Source organism: Mesocricetus auratus, unplaced genomic scaffold, assembly GCF_017639785.1.
Source record: "Mesocricetus auratus isolate SY011 unplaced genomic scaffold, BCM_Maur_2.0 Super-Scaffold_100001, whole genome shotgun sequence".
Taxonomy (NCBI): domain Eukaryota; kingdom Metazoa; phylum Chordata; class Mammalia; order Rodentia; family Cricetidae; genus Mesocricetus; species Mesocricetus auratus.
The window spans coordinates 14,188,186-14,216,095 of NW_024429187.1; the positions used below are offsets into that span (position 1 = coordinate 14,188,186).

The 27,910-nt window shown below is 48.3% G+C and overlaps 1 protein-coding gene and 1 long non-coding RNA gene across 7 annotated transcripts in view; one reads left to right on the forward strand and one right to left on the reverse strand.

The window, feature by feature from the left end:
* Positions 1-27,910, forward strand: part of Sspn (sarcospan) — a 70,007-nt gene that overhangs the window by 26,658 nt on the left and 15,439 nt on the right. For 2 of the 6 annotated variants that reach the window (XM_040743605.1, XM_040743606.1), the window contains exon 2: positions 438-800. In XM_040743605.1, coding sequence (XP_040599539.1) covers positions 717-800 — 84 coding nt within the window. In that variant the 5' untranslated portion in view covers positions 438-716. Of the gene's footprint in view, positions 1-437; positions 801-10,422; positions 10,712-13,253; positions 13,774-14,095; positions 14,238-27,910 lie in introns of those variants that run through there. The other 4 variants (XM_040743608.1, XM_040743609.1, XM_040743604.1 and 1 more) reach the window with 4 other exon arrangements.
* LOC121139699 lies at positions 4,965-11,338 on the reverse strand. Its single transcript, XR_005876613.1, has 3 exons — positions 11,016-11,338; positions 5,673-5,850; positions 4,965-5,458 (listed from the first exon to the last, which is right to left on the reverse strand). It is a non-coding gene; the product is annotated as an uncharacterized LOC121139699 (long non-coding RNA).

A 27,910-nucleotide genomic window follows, 5' to 3' on the forward strand; every position in this document is an offset into this window, starting at 1 on the left:
GTCATTGTGCAGCCTAGAGTGTGTTAGTGCCATGGTCAGCGGTCATTAAAGGCAGTTGTAAAGAGTCATGCTTGGTGAAGGAGGCGTCTGAGCCAGTTCAGGCGTCCAGCTGTGCCCTACCGCGCTCACACAGACACGTGCAATGTTGTGTGTTTCCCTGATAATGCTCACCGCTTAGGCACTGGAACCCCTGAATACCAGGTTGTGTTAGCAGGCATGTGTGCATGTGCAACTTTAGTAACATACCCACGTCTGCTGCTGTCTTTTAGAGAGAAGGCTTCTGTGGGTCCCACCTAGAGGCTGTGTGCTCTGTAGTTCTCTGGTGTCCCCCAAGACCACCTGACTCCCCTACAGCCTGGTTCGGAACGAGAGAACGGGGAGATTAAACGGTGGAGCTGGGGGAAGTTGATGAACCTGTGTTTCTTTTCTTTCTGCAGTTTCTTCCTCGGAGCTGTGAACAAATCATGAAACCTTTGCTAAAGAGCAAGGCGGGCGTGAAGGAGGTATGGCCACACACCGAACAGGTCCTGGGAGACTCAGAATCTAGACCATCCGCCGTGAATCGGAGCAGGAGGTGCTGAACATTCTTTCACACAGTCGGGCGCATTACAGCGTGATTCCTATTCTTGAAACCATGAGCGGAGTGTCCCGACACCTCTAGACATTAGGGTGCTCACAGAGCCTCGTCAGGAGAGACAACTAGGAATGGGACTTTCATGTCACATCCTACGCTACTCCCAGAAGTTCCGTCCTACAAAGTGACACACAGAGCTCGTGCTCCAAGGTGTGAACTCAAGAAGGTAAGTAGGAGGCGCATCTCCTCTCCTCTCTGTGTGAAAGTAGATGCAACTGACAATTTATACTTAAATGGTTACACTCGGATACAATTCCTGGGATACTGGCAGTGTTGATGAAAGTATATGCAACTGACAATTTAAACTCAAGTAGTTACATCCATATACAATTCCTGGGATACTGGCAATGTTATTTTAGGATGTGCAGAAACTTGAAAGGTTTGTGAGGCCTTTTGGGAAGAAAGAGGGGGAAACTAGACATTTACACTTTAGCTGACTCCCCCAGAATCTCCCACATGGGTAGGGACTCAACAGTCACTGAAGAACCCAAGCACCGCTTTATGTGCAAGCTTCCAGTAGGTGTTTGCATGGACACATCAGCCGAAGACAAATGAAAACCAAAAAACCAGCGAGCTGCTTAAGTGTGTGCTACTCAGGAAAAGAAAATAGTAACATTCCCAAGAGAGCCCACTGACTCATGCCTGTGTGAAATCTCCCACTTTAGAGGTTGAACCAGGAAGGTTTCTGCCAGTTCCAGCTCAGCCTATGCTACATAAGTGAGTTCTAAGCTAGCCTGGGCTATAGGGTGAGAACCTGCCTCAGGTGGAAAAAAAATCTGGTAAGTGAACTGGTATAGTGACAGACACCTGTAACCCAGCATCTCAGAGGTGAAGGCAGGGTGATCATGAGTGGAGGCCGGTTTGGTCTACATAGTGAGCTCCTGTCTCAAAAAAACAAAGCAAAACAAGCTCATCTGCTGCCTGCCAGTTTCCACAGCACGATGCTCTCAACTGGACCCTCCCTCCGGAACAGTCCACAGCCAGTGTTGGGGGGGTTAAATGAGTCAGACACAGCGCAGAATCTTTGGTAGGGTTCACACTTGAGCTGAGTATGGTGAAGAAACCGTGGTCTGGAGGGTTAGCTCCCTTTAATGTCTGCTTGCCTTTGATTTTCCTTGTCTAAGAAGCTGCTCTGAGTGGCATCTCTCCCACCACGGAGGGAGCCTTGTCTGATTCATCCTTTGTCTGTCAGAACTCTGTGTTGTCGTCTACTGAGAAGTGATAATAGCAATCACCTGTGGAAGATCATTACTGAGGGCCAGGGTTGAGGACTTTCTCACTGCTGGGGGTGGGGGCGGGGCTGGCTGACAACTGTGGTCCTTTCGCTCAGTCTTGTTTTGGAGACCAAGTAATACTATAGTTGTGTATTCTCGATGATGGTTGAAAATAGGGAGTGCCGTGAGAAGACGCTGGAAAAACGCAGTTTCTTTCTTTTAGAAATGCAAGCCAGTTTACACACGGCACTGAGATGGATGGTGTTATCTCAAAGCCTTTGGCTGTGAGGGTGACGGTCCCCACTAAAGAGCACGGTGGAGTTGCTTCTGTACTTTGCCGGGCACTTGAGCCCAACTTGTCCAGTGGGGGCAATCGCCTTTGCCCAGACAATTGATCACCTGACTAACTCCAGAGCGCCAGTGTCTGCCATTGGGACGGTTAGGAGAAGGTCACGCAGGGTGGATTTTGTGGAAACGGACTCAGAGGCTGACCCCCTGGGATGCAGAATGTAGTTGTACCAGGCTGCTGTCCCTTCAAGGCAGCTGCTTGGAGAGACATGTCCCCGCACAGGGTGGCTGTTGCTCAGGAATTTTTTAAATTATGTTTTAAGAATTGTGTTTAAATGCTAATGGTCCCGCCATTCATTTTTTCTTTCTCTATTCTTAAAATAGATTTGTACTAATTTTTAAAACTTTAATGTAGATGAGTGTTTGTCTGCATGTCTGTCTGTGTACCGTGCACATGCCTGGGTGCCTGTAGAGGCCTGAAGACTGTGTAAGATCCCCTGGACAGTTGTGAACTACCATCTGATTGCTAGAAACCAAACTCTGGTTTTCTGCAAGAGCAGCAAGTGCTCTTATAAGCACCGAGCTATCTCTCCAGCCCCCGTTATATTCCTAATATTTTCAAAGGACAGATTTAACAGGAGAGACGACTGACAGCTGCCTAGCAGTAAGCAGGAGAGGCCTTGAGTACCGGGTATAGACTGAGTTGATTTTCCGTCAGCACTGACATTTGCCAGTAGTGTGATCATGGGAAACTGGTGACCTGAAGCACTGGGTCATTCATTTGTTCATTCATTCATTCATTCATTCATTCATTCATTCCAACAGCCAGTCATTGATCAGTCACAGTAGAAAGGTCAAAGCTTTTAGGCATGGGGGATGAAGTCAGGGTCCCCACTTTAAGTCTCTGCTCTAGGTTAATGATCACCATAAAAAAAAGTCACATTGGTAATTATCAACGTTCCTCAAGAGAAATTCTGAAGGTTTTTGAATATCTGTAATCTTAGCAAGTGAATATTTGACTTAAACATGGGCAGAGACTAAAAGTCATCCATTTTAGAGGCCCTGTTTGGTACATGGCTTGGCTAACTCCCTTCCTTTCCTTCCCTCCCTCCCTCCCTCCCTCCCTCCCTCCCTCCCTCCCTCCCTCCCTCCCTTCCTCCTTTCCTCCTTCCCTCCCTCCCTCCCTTCCTTCTTCTTTCCTCTCCTGTGACTGAGGGTGATCTGCAGGACTAACCACGTATCAGGGTCATCAGGGAGTTCTTTGGGAAGTACAGACTTTCCAGTTCCCTTCCTGAATCAGGATCACCAGGGAAGGAGCCCAACCCAGACACAGGCACTAAAGAGCCTGGTGCCCTGAAGCGGAAGAAGCAGAAGTCAGAGTCTGAGCTCATTGCCCTCGCCCTCTCTGTACCTGCAGAGAAGTCTCCCTCTTCTCATGATGCTTCCTCATGAAAAGGACAGCTTAGCAGCTAGCTCTGTGTGTCTTCCTCGTGCCCTCGCCCTGCTACAGTCGAAAGGGAACCTTAAGGGTGTGAGGACTTCAGGGAAAGAGGCCGGCAAGCTAGCTGACAGAGAAGGACCAGTGAACAGGAAGCAGGGCTTAGAAAGGGGCGTGGCCCCTTGCTTTTGTGGAGTCCAGACTGGACTGTGCTTAGTAGGCCTTGGTCACCAAGCTATGTCCCCAGCACAGCTAAGTGAGATCCGGCCATACTGCTATGGTGCTCCCAGACTAGATTCAGAATGACCTAGGAGACCACCGAGGTACATCCGTAGGCTTGCCTGTGGGGCTTTCCCAGAGATGATTAACTGACCAAGAGAGACCTGTTCTGAACACGGTTTGACATGAACCCATGACTCGGGGGTCCTGGAAACCGGGAAAGGAGAGAGGGGCTGGAGATGGCGTTCCTGGGGACCGCCTCCACCACACTCCCACCGCCAGTCTGCGCTCCTTCACGCGTGACTTCTCGCCCTCGAGGAGAGAACCCGCTAAGGCCATGAGCCAAAATGAGCCTTTCGTTCCTTGCGTTGTTTCTGTATTTGATTTTTTGTTTGCTAGGTTTTTTTTTTGGTTTGTTTTGCTTTGTCTTGCTTTGTTCTTGTAACTGCTGTTTGAGAGACACATAAGTGAGTGCGTCCACACAACACTCCTCTGATTTGGGGAGACGTTCCAGTGTAGCAAGCCAGCCAAGGCTGCTTTGTAGACACAAATACACCCCAGACATCAGTGTGGCGATTGTGAAATAGGACCTGAAATCCCAAATTGCAAACGCTGTGTGGGGAGGGCACCGTACAAGAGGGTCTCCCAAGGGGTGCTGCAGAGCGCGCTGGCTCCAGGGTTAGTTTTTGATGCTTAAATACCGTCACCAGCCTCCTCCCACAACATCTCCCCCTCCGTTAGCCTGTCTCTTATTTCCCGTGGACCTTGCTCTCACCTGCCACGTCGACGGGCGTTAAGTTGTAGGAGAGAACGCTGGTCATGGGCGGCTGGCTTCCAAGAGGAGAGGACGCCCCTCATTGTAGCATCCATTCCCATCTAAAGAGGGCGTTCTTATACCGCCTGCGCCAGCATGGTCCTTCATACACCCGCCCCTTGACCCCGGGGTAGTGGGCAGGGTACCCTGATTTTGTGGTTTGTCAAGCCGAGGCCCCGGTTCTTAGGCCACAAGATGATGCCAAAATGGGGTGGATTGTTTTCTTGACGTAGACAGAGAGCTAGGCAAGATCTTGGATCACGAAACCGTGACGTCTCTAACACACCGTGGACCATGCTCTAGGGGGGTGAAACATTTGAGAAGTTAAGAATCCCCCCCCCCGTCGAATCGGGCAGTGTCTGACTAACGTCCCCATGTTAGTTCCTCTCCAATGTTGTGACACGGTACCTGACAAAAGCAGCGTCAGGGAAAGAGAGTTCCGTTTGCCTTGTTTGGGGGTGTAGCCCGTCATGGTGGGAGGCAGGAGTGTGGGGCAGCTGGTCACACAGTGCTCAGCGCCCCCCATTTCTTCTTTCTATTCCATCTGAAGCCCCAGTCCACGGAATCCAGGAATCCACGTCCAGAGTGGAGTCTTCCTGCTCAGTTAAAGCCCTCACAACCGTACCTGGAGCTATGTGAACCGGGGGATTCTAAATGTAGTCAGGTCGACAATGAAGACTAACTGTCGAAGTCAGGTTATCAAAGCATCTCTTTTGTTATTTGTTTGCTTCTGACGTGGGGTTTCATATAGCCCAGACTGGCCAGGAACTTGCTGTGTAGCTGGGGCTGGCCTTGAACTCCTTATTCTCCTGCCTCCATCTTTCAGGTTCTAGAGTTATAGGAAAATGCCACTGTGACAAAACAAACAAAAAATGTTTTTGAAGTGCTAGAAATCAATAACTTCCACAGAATAACTTGAAATAAACTATGCAAATCGTAATATGGGGAACGCCTTCTGTTTTGATGTACACTTCACAAAGCACACTGGAGAACATTATAAATAAAAAAGCAGAGGGTTGGGGGAGACAGCATCGAGATGGCAGTTAGTAATTACCGATCACTTACAGTTGATCAGTTATCGATGCCGGGATGTGTCAGCATTTACACCTCGAGCCAAGCTCCTGAGGCAGGTGTCGTCACGCCACACGTCTCTCGGCGAGGGAAGCAAACTGAGGTTCAGGGAGATGCTCCACTCACAGGCATGGATGGTGGGGCCCGCAGTGGAGGTTGGCCGGTCACGGAACTGGGGGAGAGGAAGAGCCAGCCCTACCACGGTTAGTTGCAGATCCAAAGTTAGAATTAAGTGCAGGGCCTTGGGTCGATGGAACCTGTTAAGGATGACCGCAGATGCCAGTCTGGCTTAAAGGCAGACAGTGACCTGACTGTTCAGCTGGGGAGGAGGATTAGTTGTCAGAATGAGAGTCTGATAGTTTGCATACAGCACGCAGAATGTTCTGCAGTGATTCTTAAGGCCTTCTTATGTTACTGCTTGGAAAACCTGATTATCATTCGTCCAAAATGTGTTGGTCGAATGGTTCCTAAAGACAACAACAGACAAGTAAGACAGGCAGCTCAAAGATTTCCAAGAAATGTTTATATTAGAAGTACTAGAATCCAGATTGCTACTTAGGATTTATGAATGTATTTTGAGAGGCTGGGGAGACGGCTCAGTTGGTAAAGCGCTTGCCACGCAAGCGTGGGGACCTGAGTTCAGTCCCAAGCATCTACATTTAAACACGGGAAACAACTTGGTGTGCCTGTAATCCTAACCCTAGGGAGGCAGAGACAAGAGGATCTATCAGCCAGCCTGGCTGAGCCTGGGAGCTCCAGGGTCAGTGAGAGACCCTGTCTTGAAAAACAAAGATAGTGACTGAGGTGGATACCCAGTGTTGAAGTCTGGCCTCCACACGCATGTGCATCTACTAATGTAATTGCACTTGCCCGTGTACCTGTACACACATGAACACGTACACATGCAAAAAATGTAAAAAGGATGTACAGTTTCTCTCACACTGGGGTGGGTGATAAGGAACCAAGTATCACTAAGCATGGGGCTCATGGCTGACCCCCTGCATCACAGCTCATCTCCCCGTTCTGATACAATGGGGAAGTCTACACACAGAGAAACAGCCCCTTAGCACGGACAATTGCCCTGGCACATATAAATACAGTCTGTGCAGCCAAAGTCCCTAAGTCTTTCAGCTTGAATGTAAGTGGGAATAAAGAGAAATTTAGATTTAAAGTTGCAGGTTTTAGGCTAGGTTAAAAAGAAAAAAAAAAAGGATTAGAGCAAAACACTTACCCCATCTTGGGAAATTCCTACCTAAATAGATACTATGTAAGTAAGATGGTTTCTAGTTTCAGCTAGCATATGTACCACCCAGGTGTTATTGCTGCTGTGAATACTAGTAGAGTTTTTTGTTTGTTTGTGTTTTTGAAACAGGGTTACTCTGTGTTGCCCTGGCTGTCCTGGAACTAGCTCTTGTAGATCAGGCTGGCTTCAAACTCAGAGATCCACCTGTCTCTGCCTCCTAAGTGCTGGGATTAAAGGTGTGTGCCACCACTGCCTAGTTATTAGTGGAGTTTTATTCCAGAGAAATTTTTGATAAAATGATGTATTATAATACGTTAGAACTTACATGGTTACAAGATAGATGATAAAATGTATTGTAGGCTGGAACATGGAGGTGTAGTCACTCTGTATCTAAAGTCTGTATCATTTAAAGGGAGATACTGATGCTGCGTCCATTGTGTACATATTCTAGAAGAGCCCCAAAGACAAGAGCTTTCTCACCAAGCCCTCTGGCAACCCCTCCAGGCTTAGCTGCCCTCTGCCCTAGGGGCTTCCTCCTGCCTCAGTCAGACCTTTGCCCTGTAGAGATTCCCCTACTTCAGACAACTTGCCTGATAATTAACCACCCACTGTGCTCGCACCAGGTGACATCTTTATCAGCTTCCTCCTCATATAAGTGACTTCTCCCTAATAAGATATCATATGGCATCCCTATCCTGTCTAGGTTAATCGTCCTCAATAGGGGTGGGAGGAAAGAGAACCAACTTAAAAACAGTGTAGGCAGGCGTAGTTTTGCTCATGGTGACAGAGGTGTGGGTCTTTGTGTCAGGTCCCTCGACCCTGTTGCTTTGGGTCTGTGTCTCTGTGGTGATGCTGTCTATTATCCTAAGAACTTGTGGCGTGGCGGCGGGAACAGTTTCCCTCAAGACAGGAAGAGCGGGAGGGTCAGGGTCCCAGTATCTACTCCAAGGGCATGCCCTGGGGACACGCCTCCCTCCCACTATGCCCCACTCCCAAAAGTCTTCACCATCCCCCCCCCCCGAAAGTGGCCGAGGTAAGTGACAGCGTCGTTGACACATAGACTTTTGAGGGATGTGTAGATTCAAGCCATGACAGGAGAGGAGTTTTACTGCAGCTTTATAGTATAGAACTATTGCTTATTTTCTTTTCTGCCCCTGTCTTTTCCAAGAGAGGTGGCTCCACAAACTTATTTACTTTCACGAGCATGAGTGTTTTGCCTGCATGTATGAATGGGTACCGTGTGTGTGGTGCCCACGGATGCCAGAAAAGGGCACCCAGTTAACCTGGAGTTAAAAATGGGTGTGAGATGCCCAATACGGGCGCTGGGATTGAACCCAGGTTCTCTGCAAGACCAGCCAGTGCTTTTAACTTCCCAGCCATTTCTTTAGCCCTAGGGATACGTTGTTTAATTTTTTTGTCAAGTTGACACAAGCTAGGGTCATCTGCAAAGAGAACCTCAATTGAGAAATTGCCTCTGTAGATTAGCCTGTGGGGACATTTCTTGATTAATGATTGATGTTGGTGGGGTAGCTCGTGGGGGGTGGTCTCTTCTCTGGGCAGGTGGTCCTGAGTTGTCAAAAAAAAAATCAAGCCTAGCAAGCCAAGAGGAGAACCAGACGTCCTTTCATGGCCTCTGCTACAAAGCCTGCCCTGATTGCCCTAGTGAGAGACCGTGACCTGAAATCTGTAAGATGAAATAAACTCTTTCCTCCTCAAATTGCGTTTGGCCATGGTGTCTTGTCACAGCAATAGAAACGCTAACCAAGACTGTTATAACCACAGTGCCAGTGACAAACGTGCTAGATTTTTCTCTGTAGAGTTCTCCTTAAATCCCAGCCTTGAACTTACCACCTGCCTGCTCCTGTCCTTGCAGACTCCAGGAATACCGGTCTGTGCCACCAGACCCAGCAAGGAGCTACGCTACACAGATGAATAACTAGTTACAGATAGTATGCTGCCTCGCTGTGATTTTTTATTAGATTAATACAGAAAAACCAAGTGTTTTTTTTTTGTTCCCTTGCTGGGCTGTCCTTGTCAGTGGGAGAATCATATTCTATTTTAGTACCAGCTTTTGTCTGTTCCTTCTGGAAACCTCATGGTTCTGTGACTGCCCCAACCGTGATGGTCCCCTTCCTGTGCTGCTCTGTGTCCCTGGTGAGTGTGGCAGTGGTCGGGCCATCCTGAGTGGGAACTTAACGAGTGTGCTGAGTCCCATTGGCTGAGTACCTCTGCACGTTCTCCACAGACCGTAGTTAGTCTGGAAATCTGAGGGGGTAGCAGGAAGTTTAGACTTGGCAGTGTCAATCAACCTAGGAATAGGCATCATTTATTCTTTAACATCTTGGAGACATAATCTCCTTTTGAATAAAGCTTCGGGATGTTAAAGTGACCACTCGAAAGGGAGCCTAAACTCCCACTCCCATAATGGGACTGTTTCTTAGTGGCTTCACACTAGTTTGTCCCAAATGCCGCCGCCTCATGACGGTATGGAAGAAAACGGGAATATCCGGGATTACCCATCTATCGGTTCTGTGCCTTCTGGTGGGAACCAGATCTGTAGCTACCTGTCCTAGCACATTGCAGGTGCTAAAAGTAGCTCTTAAGTGTTGCCTGGGTGCAACTGTGCATCTCTGCCAAGAGTCATCGGCACCTTCAGACACTGAGCCACAAGGTGAGGACCTCCTGGGGACCTCATAGACACTGTTATAGTAGCTTTTAAATTCAGGGACTGGGTGTGGTGACGCGCACCTGTGATCCCAGCACTTGGGAAGCAGAGGGAGGAGGATTAAGAATTCAAGGTCATCTGTGAATAAACTGCGAGTTTGACCCAGCCTGGGCTGCAAGAGGCTGTCTGAAGATACAAATGAGGACAAAGAGCTTTTAAAAAACTAGCACGTGTGAGAGGTGTCACCATTAGCCCAGCCTCTCTGCCAACAGTTATTCCACTGTTAATTATTATTTATTATTATTATTATTATTATTATTATTATTGTGTGTGTGCATGTGTATGACGTGTGAGTCTCGTGTGTACAAGACCAGGGATTCAATATCTCAGAGTCAGTTTTCTCTTTCTACCGTGAACTCGGATCACCTCACCCACCAGGAACAAAAGGTGCCTCAGTGAGAAAAAAAAAGTTTTATTATTTTTCTTTCCTGTTTTCTTCTCTTCTTTTTTTCTTTATTTTTTCCCTCTGATCCTTCCTTCCTGCCTTCCTCCTTCCCTCCCTCCTTTGTTAGTTGGATCACATATTTAGAAAAAAGGATAACTTTTGGCAATGACTTCACAGCTTTAGTGCAGCCGAGCCCGTTTCCCTGTTCAACGATCTATTAATTAATTAAAACGCAAGCGGTTCCAGCATTCAACACGGCATCTTGCACGTCCTGGGAACCAAAATGCACAGCAGGCAGGCATTCCCATCACACAGGCCCTGGGCACCAGGTCCCCACGCGTTGGCAGTTGGCGACCCCCCTCGGGTCCCCCTAGGCCGCGCCTGGCCCGCCTGGCCCGAGAGTGCTTTCCATGTTTGCTCACCCAGGCTGCAGACCAAGCAGGCCCAGCCTCGGCCCAGGCTCAGCCACCACCATCGGGAACATGGGGCGCAAACCGGGCCCTGGGGCGCAGGAGCGCCTGGACGAGGAGGCTCGGACCTGCTGTGGCTGCCGCTTCCCGCTGCTGCTGGCACTGCTGCAGCTGGCGCTGGGCATCGCCGTGACCGTGCTGGGCTTCCTCATGGCGAGCATCAGCCCCTCCCTGCTAGTCAGAGACACTCCGTTCTGGGCTGGCATCATTGTAAGCATCCAGTCTGTTCCGCCTGAGCGCCCGGCGGGAGGGCATGCCAAGCCGCATGGTGGAGTGGAGACTAACCCAGCTGCATGCGCCCCCCCAACCCCACCCCAGCTGCACCCCTAACTGCTTGGAGATTGACTGTGGGCACACTTGGGCTCCCCCTTACCCCAGCGAGGCTGGGTGTAGGATTCTACCTTTCTCCTGCCTGAGGCTTTTCCCTCCTCCCAGGGCCCTCGCTCGCAGTCTGGTGGAGCTGGAGAGGCCCTGTGGTCACCCTGCACAGCCCCAAAGACAGCTACAGACCCACCTGCTGCTCGGGTCCGGTCCTCGTCCGTTCCCCAGGCCTGTCTAAGTAGCACAAAGGGAAGCTCATCATGGAAAAGGCAGGGCTGGAAAACCTGAGCTTGGAGTAGAGACACTCTGGTTTTGTTAAACTACAGTGCCTCGGAGGCCTCCAGAAACGGGCGGGCGCTCTCAGACAGGGCCAGAGAATACAAGCACAGCCTCAGTCCGCACGGTGTAGGGCGGTTGAAGCTTATTTCTGGCTGTCACAGTGTGTTTGGGGCTGTGCTTTATGTTCAGGCCTTTGAGCTGGTGTGTGAATTCTTTAAGGTAAACTAGATGCATCTTGCTGAATCACCTACTGTGTGCCTGCCCTGCCGGGGATCTTCAGCCTTCAAGTTAGAGAAGCCAGGCTGGACCCACCCAAGGTCATGAGCTCAGACAGCATTCAGACAGCCAGGCCAGGCCGGCATCCCTGTAGTTAGATTCAGGCTTGCTATTTTAATACCATGCTATCTAAAGCCAGTGCTAAACTCTCAGAAAGGCTTTTCAGTTGATCCATGAAAGAGTGAGGATCCTTACCCCTCTTTGGACACGAGGATGCCCACCAAGATAAGGTAAATGACACCCTCAAGCCCAGAAGGTAAAAATGGCCCAATCAGGGAGATGGTGTCACTACTATTGCTGACCACACAAGGAAACCTCCAACATAATTTTGTATGGTACAGAACTTAAAGACACCTGATGCATATGCATGGGTGCAGATATTTTTAATTCAAGATCATTCGAACTCACAAGTCTTTAAAGAGTAATTTAAAAACATTTAATTTGTGTCCCAAGAATTCCCTTGAAATTATCATGATTGGAGTTTTCTCAGCCAAATGATTTTAAAAATAACTTCTCACTTAGACATACTGGATATTTTAGTCACCTCGATGGCTGTCAACATACTCTGGGGGGGGAAATATCTGTCCTTGAAGGTTAGGCAAAAGGAAGAGTAAGGGATGAAACTGGTTTTGAGAACTAGCTTTTGTATCAACTTCAAGAAGACCCGTTCCAAATTAATGAGTTAGATGGGGGGGAGGGCAAAACCATGTTTTAATGTTGAAGGCATGACGCAGAAAATCCTGACACTTAGAGAACCAAAAGCTGCGGGGAGGTTTGCTGTTCCTAACTGCTTCCTAGGGCTGGCGTGGCGAGTCTTACACACAGCAAGGGACTCCCTTTTTCTCTTGTTTCTTCTCTACAACCGGGATGCATTTGACACTCACCCATAGCACGAGGCCCTGCTTGAGTTTCTCTCTGAACAGAGAATCTGGGTAGAGTAGAGCAACCAGCACAGATGATCCCAGCCTACTGAGGGAGCCTCTAGGATGCCCGTGGGGGAGGGGAGCATGTGTCATCTCAGCAGGATGAGGGCTGTGGGTAGTGGGTCACTGTCTCTCAGACACAGGGGCCCTGTGCTTGCCTGACCACACTGTCTGGCTGGTCTGAGGGCTTTCTTCCAGGCTGTCGGGAAGGGAGGCAGGAGGCAGACGGTGAAGGGCAGGTGTGTAAACACCTGGTGTTGAGTCCCGGCTCGAAACTCGTTATTTGCTGAATAACTGTGGGCAGGTTAGTAAATGTCTCTAGGTTTCATATTTGGGGTTTTGGGATGGCACGCACGCGTGCGCGCGTGTGCGTGTGTGTGTGTGTGTGTGTGTGTGTGTGTGTGTGTGTTCCTATGTGCATACGTGTGTGTCAGGGAGGGCACGCGCATATACCCGTGGAGGTCAGAGGGCAACACTGTGGTACCTTCCTCAGTCACTCACCAACCGTTTTTGAGACAGTGTCTCGCGCTGACCCCTCAAAATCACCAACTGGGCTAGACCAAGGAGCCCCCGGGTTCTCCCCATCTCTGCTCCTGCTGTGCTGAGGTCACAGACACTGGTAGCCACACCGGTCTTTTTGCCTGGGCTCTGAACTCAGGTCCACATTTGAGCATCCGGCACTTTACCCTGAGCCCGCTCCTAGCCCTGGATCCCATTTCTTTATTGACACTATACTCAGTCCACCCCTTAGGGCCACCTTGAGGAACCAACACGTCGTCAATACCCGTGAAGTCCTGGCACAGTGCCGGCCCATAGCTGACAGTCACTGATGGTGGCCCTCTTCAAGGTTTGTCTCCAGGGTGGCAGAAAAGTCCTGACTCACTGTGTTTCACAGATGAGTTTGCGCCCCGAAGGAAGTATCAGCTTGGCCTTCTCACCTTTCCCGGCCAAGTCACCATTTAGCGATCTCAGCAGTCGATATGACGTTAGCCCTGGACGGTCTGAAAAATCTCTGCAGATTGATAAAAGTGAACGTGGAAGGGGCATCTCCCAGGGGTCACTTTCCGTCGAGCATGCGGAGTGACTCTAGTCTGGTGTATTCCAGGGGATCCTGAGACATTGCCCTGTGCAGAAGGTTCAGTGCCAAACCCAAGGCTGAGCAGCGCCACACCCACTTCCGGAATGCAGGCTGAGGAGCGGCTGTGCATGCTTCTTTCTCTCATTTACTCAGGCTGCCTCTTGGCGTAAGGACCAGCTTCGGTCATCAGACCCTGCTGTCCTGTTAACTTGAGGTTTAGGTGTCAGCATTTCTTCAGTACAGCTCGGATGTCTGGGTGAGCCCACACAGGTGGCTTCTCCTTGACCAGAGCCTTGAGTGACTTGCTCGGTGACCTTGCATGTAGAGACCAAAGAGACCCTGGGTGATTTATGCACAGAGATTTCAACCCAGTGGGATGGCGGGGGACCAATGAGGTGATTGTCTCTTTCTCTCCTTCCACTGTGGCTGGCCATATCTGTGACTCCACGGTGCACTTCAGTTACCTACGACTTCTGTGTAGGGAAGGGAGACGGTGAATGGAGCTGCAGGGGAGTCGTGACTCTGGCTCAGCGTCCTTTGGAGATGGCAGAGGTTGTAAAATCACCAATGGTGACAAGAGAGGCAATGTCTCTGAGGACAAACAGGGCAGCCAGCAGAGCACTGTGGAGAGAGGCGTTCGTCCTCAGCACCCTCTTTTCCTGTTTGTTTTGAACTAGATTGCCAGTCTAGATTTTAATTTCATGTTCGGTTTTCAAGACAGGGTCTAATGTAGGAACTTGACGTAGAACTCTACGTAGCTGGCCTTGAACTCCCCCATCTTCCTGCCTTCACGCCTCACGTGCTCAAGTCATTCCATTTCTTCTTAGACCCGTGAAGAAGCCGGGACTTCGGGAATTCAGTGAGTGCTGTTCTAATTGAGACGTCTCGTATGTTATTTTTCTCTGTTTGGTAACATCGGTTAGGGGTGTCTGCATGAGTCTAAAATGGCGTTCCCGCAGCTGAGGGACATCTCCGACGGCTGATGGACTGGCCCCTAGCACACCTGAGAGTAATGAATAGCGCCCATTAGAAAAGTAATGACAGCCGTGTTTCCGAAGCCCATTTGCCTCTCAGAGTCTCCAGCCGTGATTCATTTCCTTTGGCATCCCTACACTGACGTCGATTTCAGCGCCCGCTCTTGATTCTCACCTCCCCTGAGGACGTCGTGATGGTCTTGTATCTCAGACCCAGCTGGCCTGTATTCGCCAAGCAGGCCAGGCTGATGAGCACTTACTCCCATCTCCCTGCTCTGCCTCCCGAGTGCTGGGATCGCAGGTGGCTGCAGCCCCGCCCCGCCTCCTGCAGCATCCTTTAGCTTCTCTGCTTATCTCTCCCTCCATCGTCCCCACTCTGAGATTTGTGTCATACTAACCCTGTCAGAGTTTAAGGCAAGGGCTTAAGAGAAAGGGAACTGTGTTTCCTAATTCAGCATCAGTCATGAGACCCGTCGTATGAAGGTGTAATGATTAAAAGTCCTGTCAGGTGTTAACAATGCCGGCACGGCAGTAACAATAACTGCATGGCAGTAATCCCAACACTGACTGAGTCAGGAGGATTGCAAGCTCCAGGCCAATCTAGATAACACTCTGACACCCTGCCTCAACACACACACACACACACACACACACACACACACACACACACACACACACGAAGAATTTCAGTATTTCTTACTGATTTTCGCTATCTCAATTTCAAATTTCCCTGAGGGATTAGAAATGCAGATGCTTTTGGATGTTCCAGATCTGGTTAAGACTTGACATAACGGAAGGGAAAGATGCCTGGATGACTGGTTGTTTAAAGAGAGAACTCACTGTGAAATTTGCAGGTAGATCTGGAATGCGCAGCAAGTCAGGCTGAGGTGTAGTTATCACTAAGATTCACAGCTACATGAAGCTGGATGCGTGATGTAGCTAAGGAACTCCGCCATCGTCGTGAAGGCTGGAAGGGCACAAGGTTTAGCACTGGTTTTCATAACCCTTCCTTCAAGTCGGGAAGCTAAGGGTACTGCCAGTTTCCGCATAGGAATTTTGAAATTTGAAAAATCTGGAAGAACGTTTTTAGAAACACACCGTGTAATAATTTATTATTTTTCACATTGGGGCTTTAATGTGTGTTTCCAAACCCAGTACGGCACCTCAGGTACCACTGGGTGATAGTTTTTATTATGTGACTTGTCACAGGGTTGTTAGAACGAAGGAATAATAAGTACCGGGCTGATTCCAACCCTGTGGAGCATATACAGCAGATACGTTGTAAGAAAATAACTTGATAGCTGTGTGAAATTCTCACACCGAACATAAAAAATTTTAATGAGTATATGAAAATCACGTGGAATACTTGAGAATTTCATGAGACAAGAGGAAGGTTGGGATGGAACAAAAATCATAGGATGCCCAGAATGGTGTGGGGAAAGTTGTCCCTCTGCATCTGTCTTCACGCTAGCCCAGAGTTCGGGGCTAAGCCATTTCTGTTAAGACTGCTGCCTAATTGGCCCTGCTCATTGGTGCTATGCCCCGAGATAGCACATCAGCAGTAAAGGGAGCCATGCAGGCCATGCCAAAGATGCCAGCCTGCAGACCTGGATGCAGTGTGAGGACAAGAATGGGAATTAGCCACTACGCTTGAACTAGGGACCATTTCATTGAAAAAAAATGCAGTTCTTTCTGGGAGCCTAGAACGCGTCAGTCTGAAATGCTAATAGTAGAAACAGTAGGAATGTGAAGCCCAATAGCGAGCATCTCCGGATGTCATGGGGCTTTTTATTTTGCTGTATTGCCCTAGTTTTCATGGTGTGTGTGTGTGTGTATGTGTGTGTGAGAGAGGGGGGGCGAGGAGGGGGAGAGGGAGAGGGAGGGAGAGGGAGAGGGAGAGGCAGGGAGAGAGAGAGGGAGAGGGAGGTCATGCCGTGCATGGGCCTGGAGGTCAGAGGACATCTTGTTGGGAGAGTTGGTTCTTTCCTCCCACCACGGGGATCCCAGGAATCAAACTCAGGGTTGGCTGTAGCAAGTGCATTTTACCTTTTGAACCTTCTTGCTGGCCACGCTTTTTTGTTTGTGAGACAAGGTTTCATACGTCCCAGGTTGGTCTTGAACTTCTGATCTTCCTCCTTCCTGCTTCTACCTTCCCAATTCCAGAATTACGAGCCTGTGCCACTAGACCCTGTGAGAGTGAGAGTGACACTGTTGTTCAGTGACTCATAAGCACGTTTCTTGTCTAATTGCAGAAGGCCTCAGAGTTTCCTAGGACAGCCAGTAAAAATTCTTAGTGGGTGAAAGCAAGTACACTGTGTGTGTGTGTGTGTGTGTGTGTGTGTGTGTGTGTGTGTGTGTGTGTGTGAGATACACACTCATGTCTTAGGGAACCATTTGGAAGAAGTTGCTTTTTTTAAAATCTGATTACATCATTTACCTTAATACCTTTCCTTCTTCTAATTCCTTCCATGACCTCCCTCAAATTCTTGGCCTCTTTTCCTTTAATTCTCTCTCCTCTCTCTCTCTCTCTCTCTCTCTCTCTCTCTCTCTCTCTCTCTCTCTCTCTCTCTCTCTCTCTCACACACACACACACACGTATGTATTACATATATGTGCATTTTAGTTTGGTTTTTATTGCTGTGAGGAGACACCATGACCACACCAACTCTTATAGAGGAAACATTTAATTGGGGTGGCTCACTTACAATTTCAGAGGTTCAGTCCATTACCGTCATGACAGCAATGCAGGCAGACACAGGCTGGAGCGTCACTCTGTAGACCAGGCTGGCCTCACATTCAGAGATCCGCCATCCTCTGCTTTCTCAGTGTTGGGATTAAAGTCGTGCACCACCATGCATGTCTCTAAGCTTTTCTTAAGTTCCTTTTCATTATAAATCTTCACTAGAGTCACCACCCAAACAAACCACCACATGTTTTGAGATCTCTTCTGCCATTGGAATTAATCCCCATATTCTTCACTTTAGTCTCAGGCAGACTCTTCAGACAAGGCCAAAAGGTAGCTACTTTCTTCACCAAAATACCTCAAGAATGATCTCTAGGTAGTTCTTCTTCTCTGAAACTTCTCGAGGTAGTCCTCCCCCGCCCACCCCACACAGTTCATCAAATCACACTCAGCACCACTGTCTTCCATGCTCGTACCAGGATGGCCCGTTAAGCAGCACTTAATGCTTTCAAATGCTTCTCCAATACACCATCCCTATGTCCATAATACTCCAAACGGAAGCCTGGTCTGGCCTGTGTCAGCAATACCGCAATCCCTGGTACCAGCTTCTTGTTTAGTCTGGGTTTTTGTTGTTGCGAAGAGACACCATGACCACGGAAACTCTTATAAATCAGAGCATCTAACTGAAGGGGCTGGCTTACAGTTTCAGAGGTTCAGTCCATTATCGTCATGGCGGGGAGCATGGCAGCAATGCAGGCAGACACCGTGCTGGAGCTCAGAGTTCTGTGTCTTCAGGTAACAGGAAGTCGACTGACTGTCACACTGAGAGAAGCTTGAGAAAAGAGGCTTGAAAGTCCGCCCCCACTGTGACACACTTCCTCCAACAAGGCCACACCTCCTAATGCTGCCATTGCCTTTGGGGAGCATTTTCTTTGAAACCACCACAGTGTGCATAAATACGTAAATTCAGTGTGTCTATCGGTGTTGTCCTTGTTCAAGTCTTGTTTAGGAAGCGGTGTTGTCGGAGTGTCATGGGAGATGATTCCTTGCCACTTCTAGGAGATGCTAAACATCTCAGCAGATTTCCTGGTCCTCTGCCTCTTAGAGTTCTTCCACAATGTCCCCTGGGCCTTGGGTGCAGGGGTTGTGTTGTAGATGTACCCGGTGGGTCTGAGCACCCCAGGATCAGTTGTTCCCTGCATTGTGATGAGTTGTGACTGTCTGCAGTGGTCTGTGTATGTTGCGCAGGGGAGCTTTGGTAGGAGATAGTATATGCACTCAGAATGACTAAGTTTGCGTTTATGCTGGTCTAGGTTTTGGGGTGGGTTGCTTTCACTGTGGTTGCTGATTGCTTCTTTTGCCAAGTTCCTATTAAATTAAAAGTCAAGCATATCCAGTTAGTGAAAGTGTTTGTAAGAGTAATGAGGAATTCCACCGGCTGCGTTGGCTCTTACGAGCACATGGGAGGGGTTGGGGGGGGCCCTTCGGTCAATTCCTGCCTCCCTTCGCCCGCTCAAGGGAGTACCTTGAAGTTCAAATGTCACTAGCTGACATCTTGGCTTCCGAGGCCAGCACGCTCGGGAAGGTGCTCACAGTGTGAGGAAATCCCGCGAGGGAGGTTGGTTCATGTGTGTTGTAGTGGATGGTGTTAACTGTCACCTTGACGGGGATCTGGGGTCACCCGGGAGATGGGCCTCTATGTGTGCCCGAGTGGGGGGATTGTCTTGCTTGCCTTGATTGAGTGAAAGAGTGGCCCACTGTGGTAGACTCCATTCCCCAGGCAGGGATCCCGAGCTGTGTGACGTGGAAAAAGCTACCTGAGCCCATACTGGTGTTCGTCTCTCTCTCTCTCTCTCTCTCTGCTTCTTGGCCACAGATGCCATTTGCCAGCCCCCTCAAGCTCCTGTCGCTGTGACCTCTCAACTGTAGACCACAATAAACCCTCTCTCTTAGGTTCCTGTGTTTGGGGTTTTATCACAGCAAAGGAAAATAAACTAAGATCCTTGGTGTTCTAGAACTCAAGAGAAGCCAGCCCTCAGTCTAGTCTCTATCCTTTGCAGCCACTGTTTGTAGTTGTGGGTGCTAGTAGTTCAAGCTCCACTACTGTTTTGGTCTATGGAATTTAATCACAAAAGCTCCAAGTGTGTCTCCATCCTGGATCTCCTCATATCACAGCCTCTCCATCCAGCTGTACCTCCTGGGTAGTGGCCCACTTAGACATGGGTTCAAGGACGCCTTGCAGGGTTCCGTTTGTCAGTCATGAGTATCTCTACCAGGCTTTGCTTTTCCTTTGCCAAGGCCTGCACACATCTGAGCCATCCCAAGAGAAAGCCGGGGAGGCAGCTTGCGGATGCCAAACACAAAGCCACCCAGGGCAGTCAGCCTTAGCTTTGTTCCAAAACCAGTTGCCGACAGGAGCACAAACCACCGTTGAAGTTTAAGAGACTTCCTATGCCTCCCCTGAGATGTGAGTGTGTGTGTGTGTGTGTGTGTGTGTGTGTGTGTGTGTACACTTGTGTACTGCCAGAGGTTGACAGAGTATCTTATGCAATCCTTCTCCTTATTTTGGGAGACAGGGTCTCTCACTGAATCTGGAGCTCACCAAACAGGCTAGACTGGCTGGCCAGAGAGCTTCAGGGACCAGTCTTTCCCAGCTTCCCGGGTCTGGGATGAAGGGCACTGGTCTTGCTGGGCTTTGTTGTGAACGGGGAATGGCTGATGTGCTCCGTGTCGCCCTGATAGCTGCGGAGAACGTCGCCCTGGCTTTTCTACAGCGTCAGAAGGGGGGCCCTGATCGACGACCCTAGGCCCAGACTGTGCCTTATCTGCGTCTTAGCTGTGTAGTGACAGCTGAGGCTGGGACCACAGCAGAATCTGGAGAGAGAGAGGCAAAGGTGGGGCCTCCCTACTCTTGGGGGAAGAAAGAGAATGACGGTGTCTGGTGAAGGGCGCCCAGGGCCATGAGAACGGCAAGCAGAGGTGTCACGACAAACGGAAAGACAACTGTACTCTGCACGGAAGGCTGAGCTGCTGCGACTTATCCTGGGGATCCCCCTTCTCGGGAGAACCGCGTCTGTTCTCCTCCAGCCTGACTCTGAAAGAGAGGGTCCAAACACTCCTGAAAAGGCCGTTTTATCCGGTGTTTATTGAAGGCTTTTGATGTCTGTTCAGGGTTCTGAGACCAACTACGGTTTTGAAAACGAACATGGGGTGACCAAAGCGATTGTGTCCTGGAACCCTCAATAAATAGTTCTCCCTCAGCCACCAAATCCAGTGCGTCAAGGATTTTTCCATGTGGAGACCTCCCTGGAGCCGCACTCCCCTTCTCCCTCACAAAAAGCCCTGTGTCTGGCTAGCCAGGTTGTGGAGAGGCACACAGGACAGGCTGCGGTCTGCTCGGGGACACTGACCTCCTCATGGTGAGAGGGACAGAAAGATTCTCAAACATAAGGTTATACCAGCATTAATTGCTTAATGTTCCCTACGGTCAGCTTATATTTTTCAAAGACGTATTTGGTTCGAGTAGGCACTTTGTAATGTTTTTAAGGATCAATCGAGATGGTTCATAGTGCTTTGCTCTGCTTGTCGTATGCTGTATGGCTGAGTAATTTTCTGTCAAACGTGCCATTCTCATGTGTGAGCCTAGGGATGTCAGACCTTGTCTGTAGTCATTTCATTCTTTCATTCTTTCCCCCTCCTTTTATCCTTCCCCATCCCCCTCTCTCCTCCTTCTCCTTCCCCTCTTCCCCTCCTCCCCTTCCCTCCCTCCCTCCCTCCCTCCTTCTCTCCCTCCCTCCTTCCTTCCATCCTTCCTTCCTATTCCTCCTCCTCCTCCTCCTCTTCCATAGACTCTCATTGGCCTGGTGCTCACCAAATTCTAGGTTGACCTACCAACCAGCCCCAGGGACCCACCCATCTCTACACCCACTTGCTGAGATCGCAAGCGCGTGCCATCACATCTGACTCTTTTTTTGTGGGTCTGGGGGGACTTGAACTCAGGACCTCATGCGTACAGGTTAGACATTTTCCTGACTGTCCAGCCTTATTGTTGGGAGTTGTTACGGCTTTGGCTTTCATGTTTAGAGTGTGCACACGTGTACATGAGCACAGGTACTGGCCTTTGTTGATAAACGAGTTCTTTATGTATTCTGGTTTGCCTTTCAGAAAGCGTTGCATAATAAACTCAGAGTGGCCTATTTGAGTGCATCTTCCAGGTTGGTTTTACCCAGCATGCCAATGGTCTCATAAGCTTATATAACCATTTCTCTTAGCTCACTTGATATGAAGATTCAGGCAGACTCAGAACAGATAAAACTTCATAATGAGCTTCTGTGTTCCCATCACCCACCTTTGGGAATTGTCAACTTACAGTTTCTCTCGTTTGTTGCGTATAGTCTCACAATTCACTATATACCCACTTACAGTTATTTTTAAGTAAACCCCAGCCTCGATGTCATTTTATCCACAAATATTTTGCAATTTAAGCCAAATGGTAAAATACATAACATGATCAAACTCCATTATCACACATATATTCATTTCTTACTAGGAAAAAAATCAGTGTGCGAACATCCATAATTAATTTGTGAATATTTCTTCAGTTTGTTAAAAATCAAGATCTAGTCATGATTAGCTAATATGATTTTCCCCCTTACTAAAAGATTTGCCATTTATTTCCCATGCCCCCATTATTTATTGAAATAACCAAGTGTTAACCAAGGTCATTTTCATGTCCATCTCAACAGGTTCCAGAATCATCCAGGTAGTTTAAAAGACCCATGCCATGCTGGCCAAGACAGTTCTGGAAACATCCAGGCCTGGTGGTTGACAATTTTCCAGACTTCTCAGGGTGTAGCCGTGCTAATGGCGCAGACTTGGTTCCATCTTGATGCCTACGGAGACGTTCAGACCTGTCACAGGCCTATGTAACTATTAAAACCAGTTTCTTCTCACTCGGAAACGGTCATGTCCCCCTGCATCCTGCACGGCCTCTCTTAAGGACCTTTGTCCTTGTCAACTCCTTTTCTTTTCTTGCTACTTAATACAAAGAATATTTGCTACCTTTAACCCAGTCTTTGAAAGTGTTTCACGAGGAGTTTTCATGTCACTTAGTCCCTTGTATGAAATAAAACTTCTTGATGCTTTTAAAATATTTTTTGTTTTGGATCAACTCACAATTTTCTTAACTTCCCAGATCAACTCACAATTTTCTTAACTTCCCAGAGTCACAATTTTCTATAAAGGAGTATAATACTTTTTCTTTTTGCTTACTACATTTATGTAAGTAAATGAGCTAATACATACAATGTCAGTTGGCCTTTTTTTTTCTTTTTTGAGAAGGGGGACGTACTTGGGCATAGCTTAAAGAACAAATGAGTATGGCTGAGTTTTAGACAGAGGAGTGGTGTTGGGTACCCCAGGCAGATCAGGAACAAAAAGGACGTTTTCAGCCCGAGGTCCGGTTTCCATCCTGTTGGTATTTATCCCAGTGTTCATCCCTCACTGACTTAGCTGCTTCGAGATTCCGTTGCCTGTGTTGGTTCAGGCTTTTGAGGATGTGATCGTGAAATTTCTCAGCAGCTCCTATAAAGTATGAGCCTTCATCCAGATGCACAGATCTGTGTCATGGTGTGGAAAGACAGCATAAGGAATACCCTGGGGGAGATGTGGGTCCCCTAGAGTTGCAGCAATGCCCAGTCCGTAACCCATAAGTGGTTTTCAAATCAGCTTTTGAGCGTCCACATTGGGGCTCCCGAGTGCCGACATGCTGCCCCTGCATCATCCTGGCTTTGCAGCAGAGATCTTGCTTTGGGAGAAGAATCAAGGAAAATGCGCAGTAGCCATAGGGTTTTAGGGAACTCATGCTCTCCCGACCCAGCCACTGTTGGCTCATTCATTCCGTCCTTGTCAGTCCTGTGGGAATCCCTGTCAGGGTCCTCACGGTGCTGTGTTCTGGGAAGCAGGGCAGTGACCTGGGGAGTTCCATCTTCCTTCCCACCGTGTGCTTGTGTAACAGATCCAGCTAAACACAGCAGTGCACATTCCAAAGCCTCGTTGGTGGGAAATACTAAAGAAAAGACGGTTGTGCTATTGGAAGTGGCAAATCGTGATGGAGCCCAGACAGAAGGTGTTGAACAGGGACATCGCTGGTTTGGAAAGTTCTCCTGAGGCCCTGAACTCATCCCTCCAGTCAGAGCTTTGCTTACAGCCGAGCAAGCGGCTCTCCTTTTGTCCATCAGGGCCATGAGCAATGATTGCCTTTAGAATCACTGGGGTAATAAAAAAAATCTCAGAAGTTTTGTTTTCACAATTTATCTTGTAGGAAGATGTATATAACACATCTACGGGCCAGACTAGGTTGGCTTCTCTATTTTAAGGTAATTGCCTTATTATTAATGTTGGTTTGATTTCCGTGTCTTTACACACTTACGTATGAAAAGCGAACACAGCTATTGTAATTCGGAAAGGTGTTTGCCACAGACAAACTTTCCGGACAAAAGGACAAGGACTAAGAAGAAAATGGGAGTCAAAGGGTTGGATGGGTGACACCCACCATAGGCGAGCCTTTTCTCTCTAAACCCCAAGAGGGCTCGCTTTATGCAACAGAGTTACTTACCGTTTACACTTCTTTCTGACAGAGAAAGTTTGTGCTATATCTCTAATATTTACTTCTTCTAAAAGTAAGACAGTACCTGGGTGTGGTGGCACCTACCTGCAATCCCTGCACTTGGGAGGCAGAGGCAGGAGGGTCAGGAGTTCGAGGCCAGCCTGTGTTTCATGAAACCTTGTCGTCTTTACAAACTAAATATTAAAGATTTCCCCCCACCCCCAACATCCCTGGAAGATGTAGAAATGCAAAACCTTGGCTACAGGCCAAAACTCAGACCGTGTCTTCATGGGTAGCAAAGAGATTCCTCTGCTAGACCTTTCTGTTGGCAGTTTCTGCTCCAGTGAAAAAATTAAAATCTGAGGAGTGGAGTGGGTGACAAGGCACTGACCACCCTCCTGTCACGTCACAGGTACCTGAGATGCCCCTTGGCAGCAGTTCCTGGGTGTATGATTCATTGACTGCGTAGCTTCGTGTAGAAAAGAAGCCAGTATTCTAGTCTGATTTATGAAACAGGTTTTCTGTTTGTTTGTTTTGTTTTTAAGATTATAATTAAAGCCCCAAATTTGATGCCTACCCCTGGTGCTCCCCGTCTCTTCCTGTTTGGTTCAACTCCGACTCCTCAGCCTGGTTTTCAGTCTCTGTCCCCTGTCACTTCTGGCTTCTGCTAATGTCTTGTGTACTAAGTTAGGCTGGAACTATTGTGTTTTGTTTTGTTTAAATAATACTGATTTTGGATCTGTCATGGCCAGAAACTATTCTTTCATTCAACATTTTTTTTCATCATTTATAAATGCTCGCCTCTGTAAAATTATCCTAGGGTAGGGTGGTCACAGAGAGGGGCATCTCCTAGGCGTTTGGTAATAAACTGGCCTACAGCAGAAATGGAACGAAGCATAAAAAGAAGTTTTCTGTCACCCAGGTATTTGCTCACTGTTCATGCCAGCATTACCAGAGTGCGGCCTGCCAAGTGGCCCTTGCCGGAGTAGGCCAGGCCACCACATGAATGGATTCATTTTCCACTCGATGGTGTTTATCAGCTGCCTTGCGTGCGCTGGGTGTTACACTAAGCCGTCTCTATATGCCTTCCCGTTAACTCCTTCGGCAGTGTGGGAAGAAGACAACTCTTAGGTCCTAGACAATGCTGCAACTACCAGATCCAGGCTAAGTTTCCATCTTAAGCCTCGCGGCCCATCTTAGTATGACACCCACCGTGAACCGTTGCATTTCCTTTTCAGTTCCTCGGTCCATGCCTGTCACATATGCAGCTGTGAGGTCTTGGGCAGTGTGCAGCGGGTCTGTGTTGATGAAGAAAGGGAACCAGCAAGACTCACATAAGAAGCAACTGCTAAATCACTGGTGTGTGCGTGTGCACACGTGTGTATGCACACATGCTCTCCAGTGTGCGTGTGCAAACTTTCACGTTGGAATTGTTGAGAATTTCCAATTCTTGTTTCTCAGGCAAAACTATTACTAAAGAATGTAGTACCGTTTTTGTGACACTTTGTCCTGCTAGGGAAGAACGCTGAGGTGCTGACTGTAGCTCCCAGCCACCACTGCGTTACAGCCCCTTATTTGTGTTGAAGGACACCTGTCTACCCATGGCCACCTAGGCAGGGACTTGGGTCTTAACTCCTCACTGCGGGGGTCTGCAAAGCCTCCATGAGTCTGTGGTTCATGGTAGGAGCAGAATGAACATTTGCTAAGAGAACAGATGAGATTACCTCTAAGATATGACAGGGCTTCATTTACATATATTATTCATTTTCAGCTCTGATTTCAGAGTAAGTTACTGGCAAAGATTGCGCTCATGTGACATGGAAAATAAAATGATACCTGCTGCTGTTCCAGGCATATTACTTAGAAGTCTTTGAAACGATTTATGAATTAGTCAGTATTACTCTCTCCACTGGGTACTAGATAAGCGAGCCTCCCCGGCTGAGTCGAACCCTCCAGCACTTCACCCATGGCTCAGCCAATCGGGAGGAGCAGGACCTGGCAGGCTCCTCCGATCTCTGCCACTTGCTGCCAGGATTGCTCCAGGGAGACACTGTGCCCTAAAGTGTCGAGGAGACAGGCAATGTGCTCTGACAAGTACGCTGTTAACTCTGTGACGTTGGTCATCAAGCCTTTCTCAATGAGCTTTCCATTCCTTGTCTATAAAAACAGGGACTTCCTGGGACACTTGTGAACGTGAAATAGAAGCCAGGTGTGGTACACATTTGTGCAGCCACCACCCAGGAAGTAGAGTCAGGAGGGCCAGGAGTTCAAGCTGCAGAGTGTGTACAGCACACGTAACCAACAGTCTCAGTTGTGAGGTTGGCTAAGCCGATGGAACACTTAACAGACTTCAGACTTGATCTCTGGCAGCCACAGTAACTATGGCATTAGTAATCACGAGCTCATGATATATCAGCAAGCAATGGTGTCCTCTGGCTGTGTGGGTGGATTCTCCCGTCTGATTTCTTTACATTTCTCTTAGTCATCAGACTAACTATTACAGCAAAGCACTATGGCTGCTTTGTGCAGATGGCAGAACAGAGAATCCGTTAAAGCCAGGCATGGTGGTGCATGCCTGCAACCCCAGTACTCAGGAGGTAGAGTTCAGGGCTAGCCCCAGCTACAGTGACTTCCAAGTAGAGTTCAAGGCTAGCCCCAGCATCAGTGACCTCCAAGCCAGCCTGGATTTCATGAGATTCTGTCTCAGGTGGGGGTCAGAGAGAGAAAGACTTAGGTCTAAGATACTTGACAAGGAAAGAAATGGAATTAAAATTCAAGCTCTAAAACCCACATTTCCTCACCATGCAGCTCTAATAACATGTGAAGTTTCATACTTGATTTTCAACTGAACCAAGCAATTAGTTTTCAGTTGTTTAAGGAACAGTGACTTAGTGTTTTGTGTTTTTGACTGCTTTTTTGTGTGTGTGTGTGTGTGTGTGTGTGTGTGTGTGTGTGTGTGTGTAATCCGATTGGGAAGGACACATTTCCATGTCTTATTATTTTGCTTTTTGCCTAAATCTGTAATGAAAAGTGGTAACATGATAAAACATGGAGGGTGTTTTTCACAATTCCATTGTTCTTAAATTCTATTTGATTAGCCCCAAAAGTTTTGTCTTCAGCAAATAGTGCATAGCAAATGGAGAGAGATAGCTCTTTCAACAGCCGTGAACTTATGCAGTAGATAAAGACGCTGGTCATAGTTGGAAGGGAGCATGGTGTTGGCTGCTTACATCACAAGGAAACGTGAGTCATCCCTCTGTTCCGTGTTTCCTTGTTGTATGCACTGCCTACCTGTTTCTTGCCCATTTGGCAGATATGCAGGCTAGCAAATCAACTGTGTATAGAGCTCACATTCAAGTAATTCTATTTTATTTTCTAATGGTGTTGGCACACTAGAGTATTGATGCTGAGAACATTATTGTGGTACATCATTTTAGTGTTGTAATATGTGGTTAATCTGATGCCGTGCTTCGATATGTATATCATGATATATTCTCCATAGACAGACAGGTAGACAGACAGACAGACAGACAGATAGAACCTGCTGTCTCAAGCGTCTGATGGGTCCTTAGAATATGTCTCTCATAGGTAAAGGTGGACTAGAGTGTGTACTGGGGTTTCTCCTCGTCTCTCTCTCCTGTGTCCCCTCTGAACTGAGTCTCTGTGCATGTTTCAGGGACTCTAAGCAGTTAGTAAAGCTTAAGTTTCCAAACTTAGGATAAACCAGCCTTGCCGGGTGAGCAGGGCTGAAGATGCGGTGGGCGTGCGGGAGGGGAGGCCGGGTGAGCAGGGGTGAAGATGTGGTGGGCGTGTGGGAGGGAAGTCTGGCCATCTTGCTCAGCATCCTCACTTCGGCACTTTGAAGTCTGTGGTGGCCGAATTTCCTCCATGGGAATGACTGAATGTGGCGGACAACTCCGAGACATTGCCGAATGTTTACTGTCACACCCCTGAAGAGGTGGTCCAGTTTCGGGAAAGGTCATTTTGCTTCGGTTTGCTGTGGGTAACACCCACCCAGTGTTTAAGGAGCAATGAAGACGGAGGGGTCTTGTCCCCAATTTTAAGAATTCTTACCTCATGAAACACTAGCTTGTCCCATGGCACCAACACTTTTATTGCGTATACATTATGAATATTAAAAATCCATCTTGCGATGTTCGTACACCTAACCTTTTACATTTTGAAGTCTCAGAGGAGTAGGGGAAGAAATACATGTAGAGGGGTCTGCTGTGGTGGAATATCACTTTATGTAAAGACGCGTTACATTT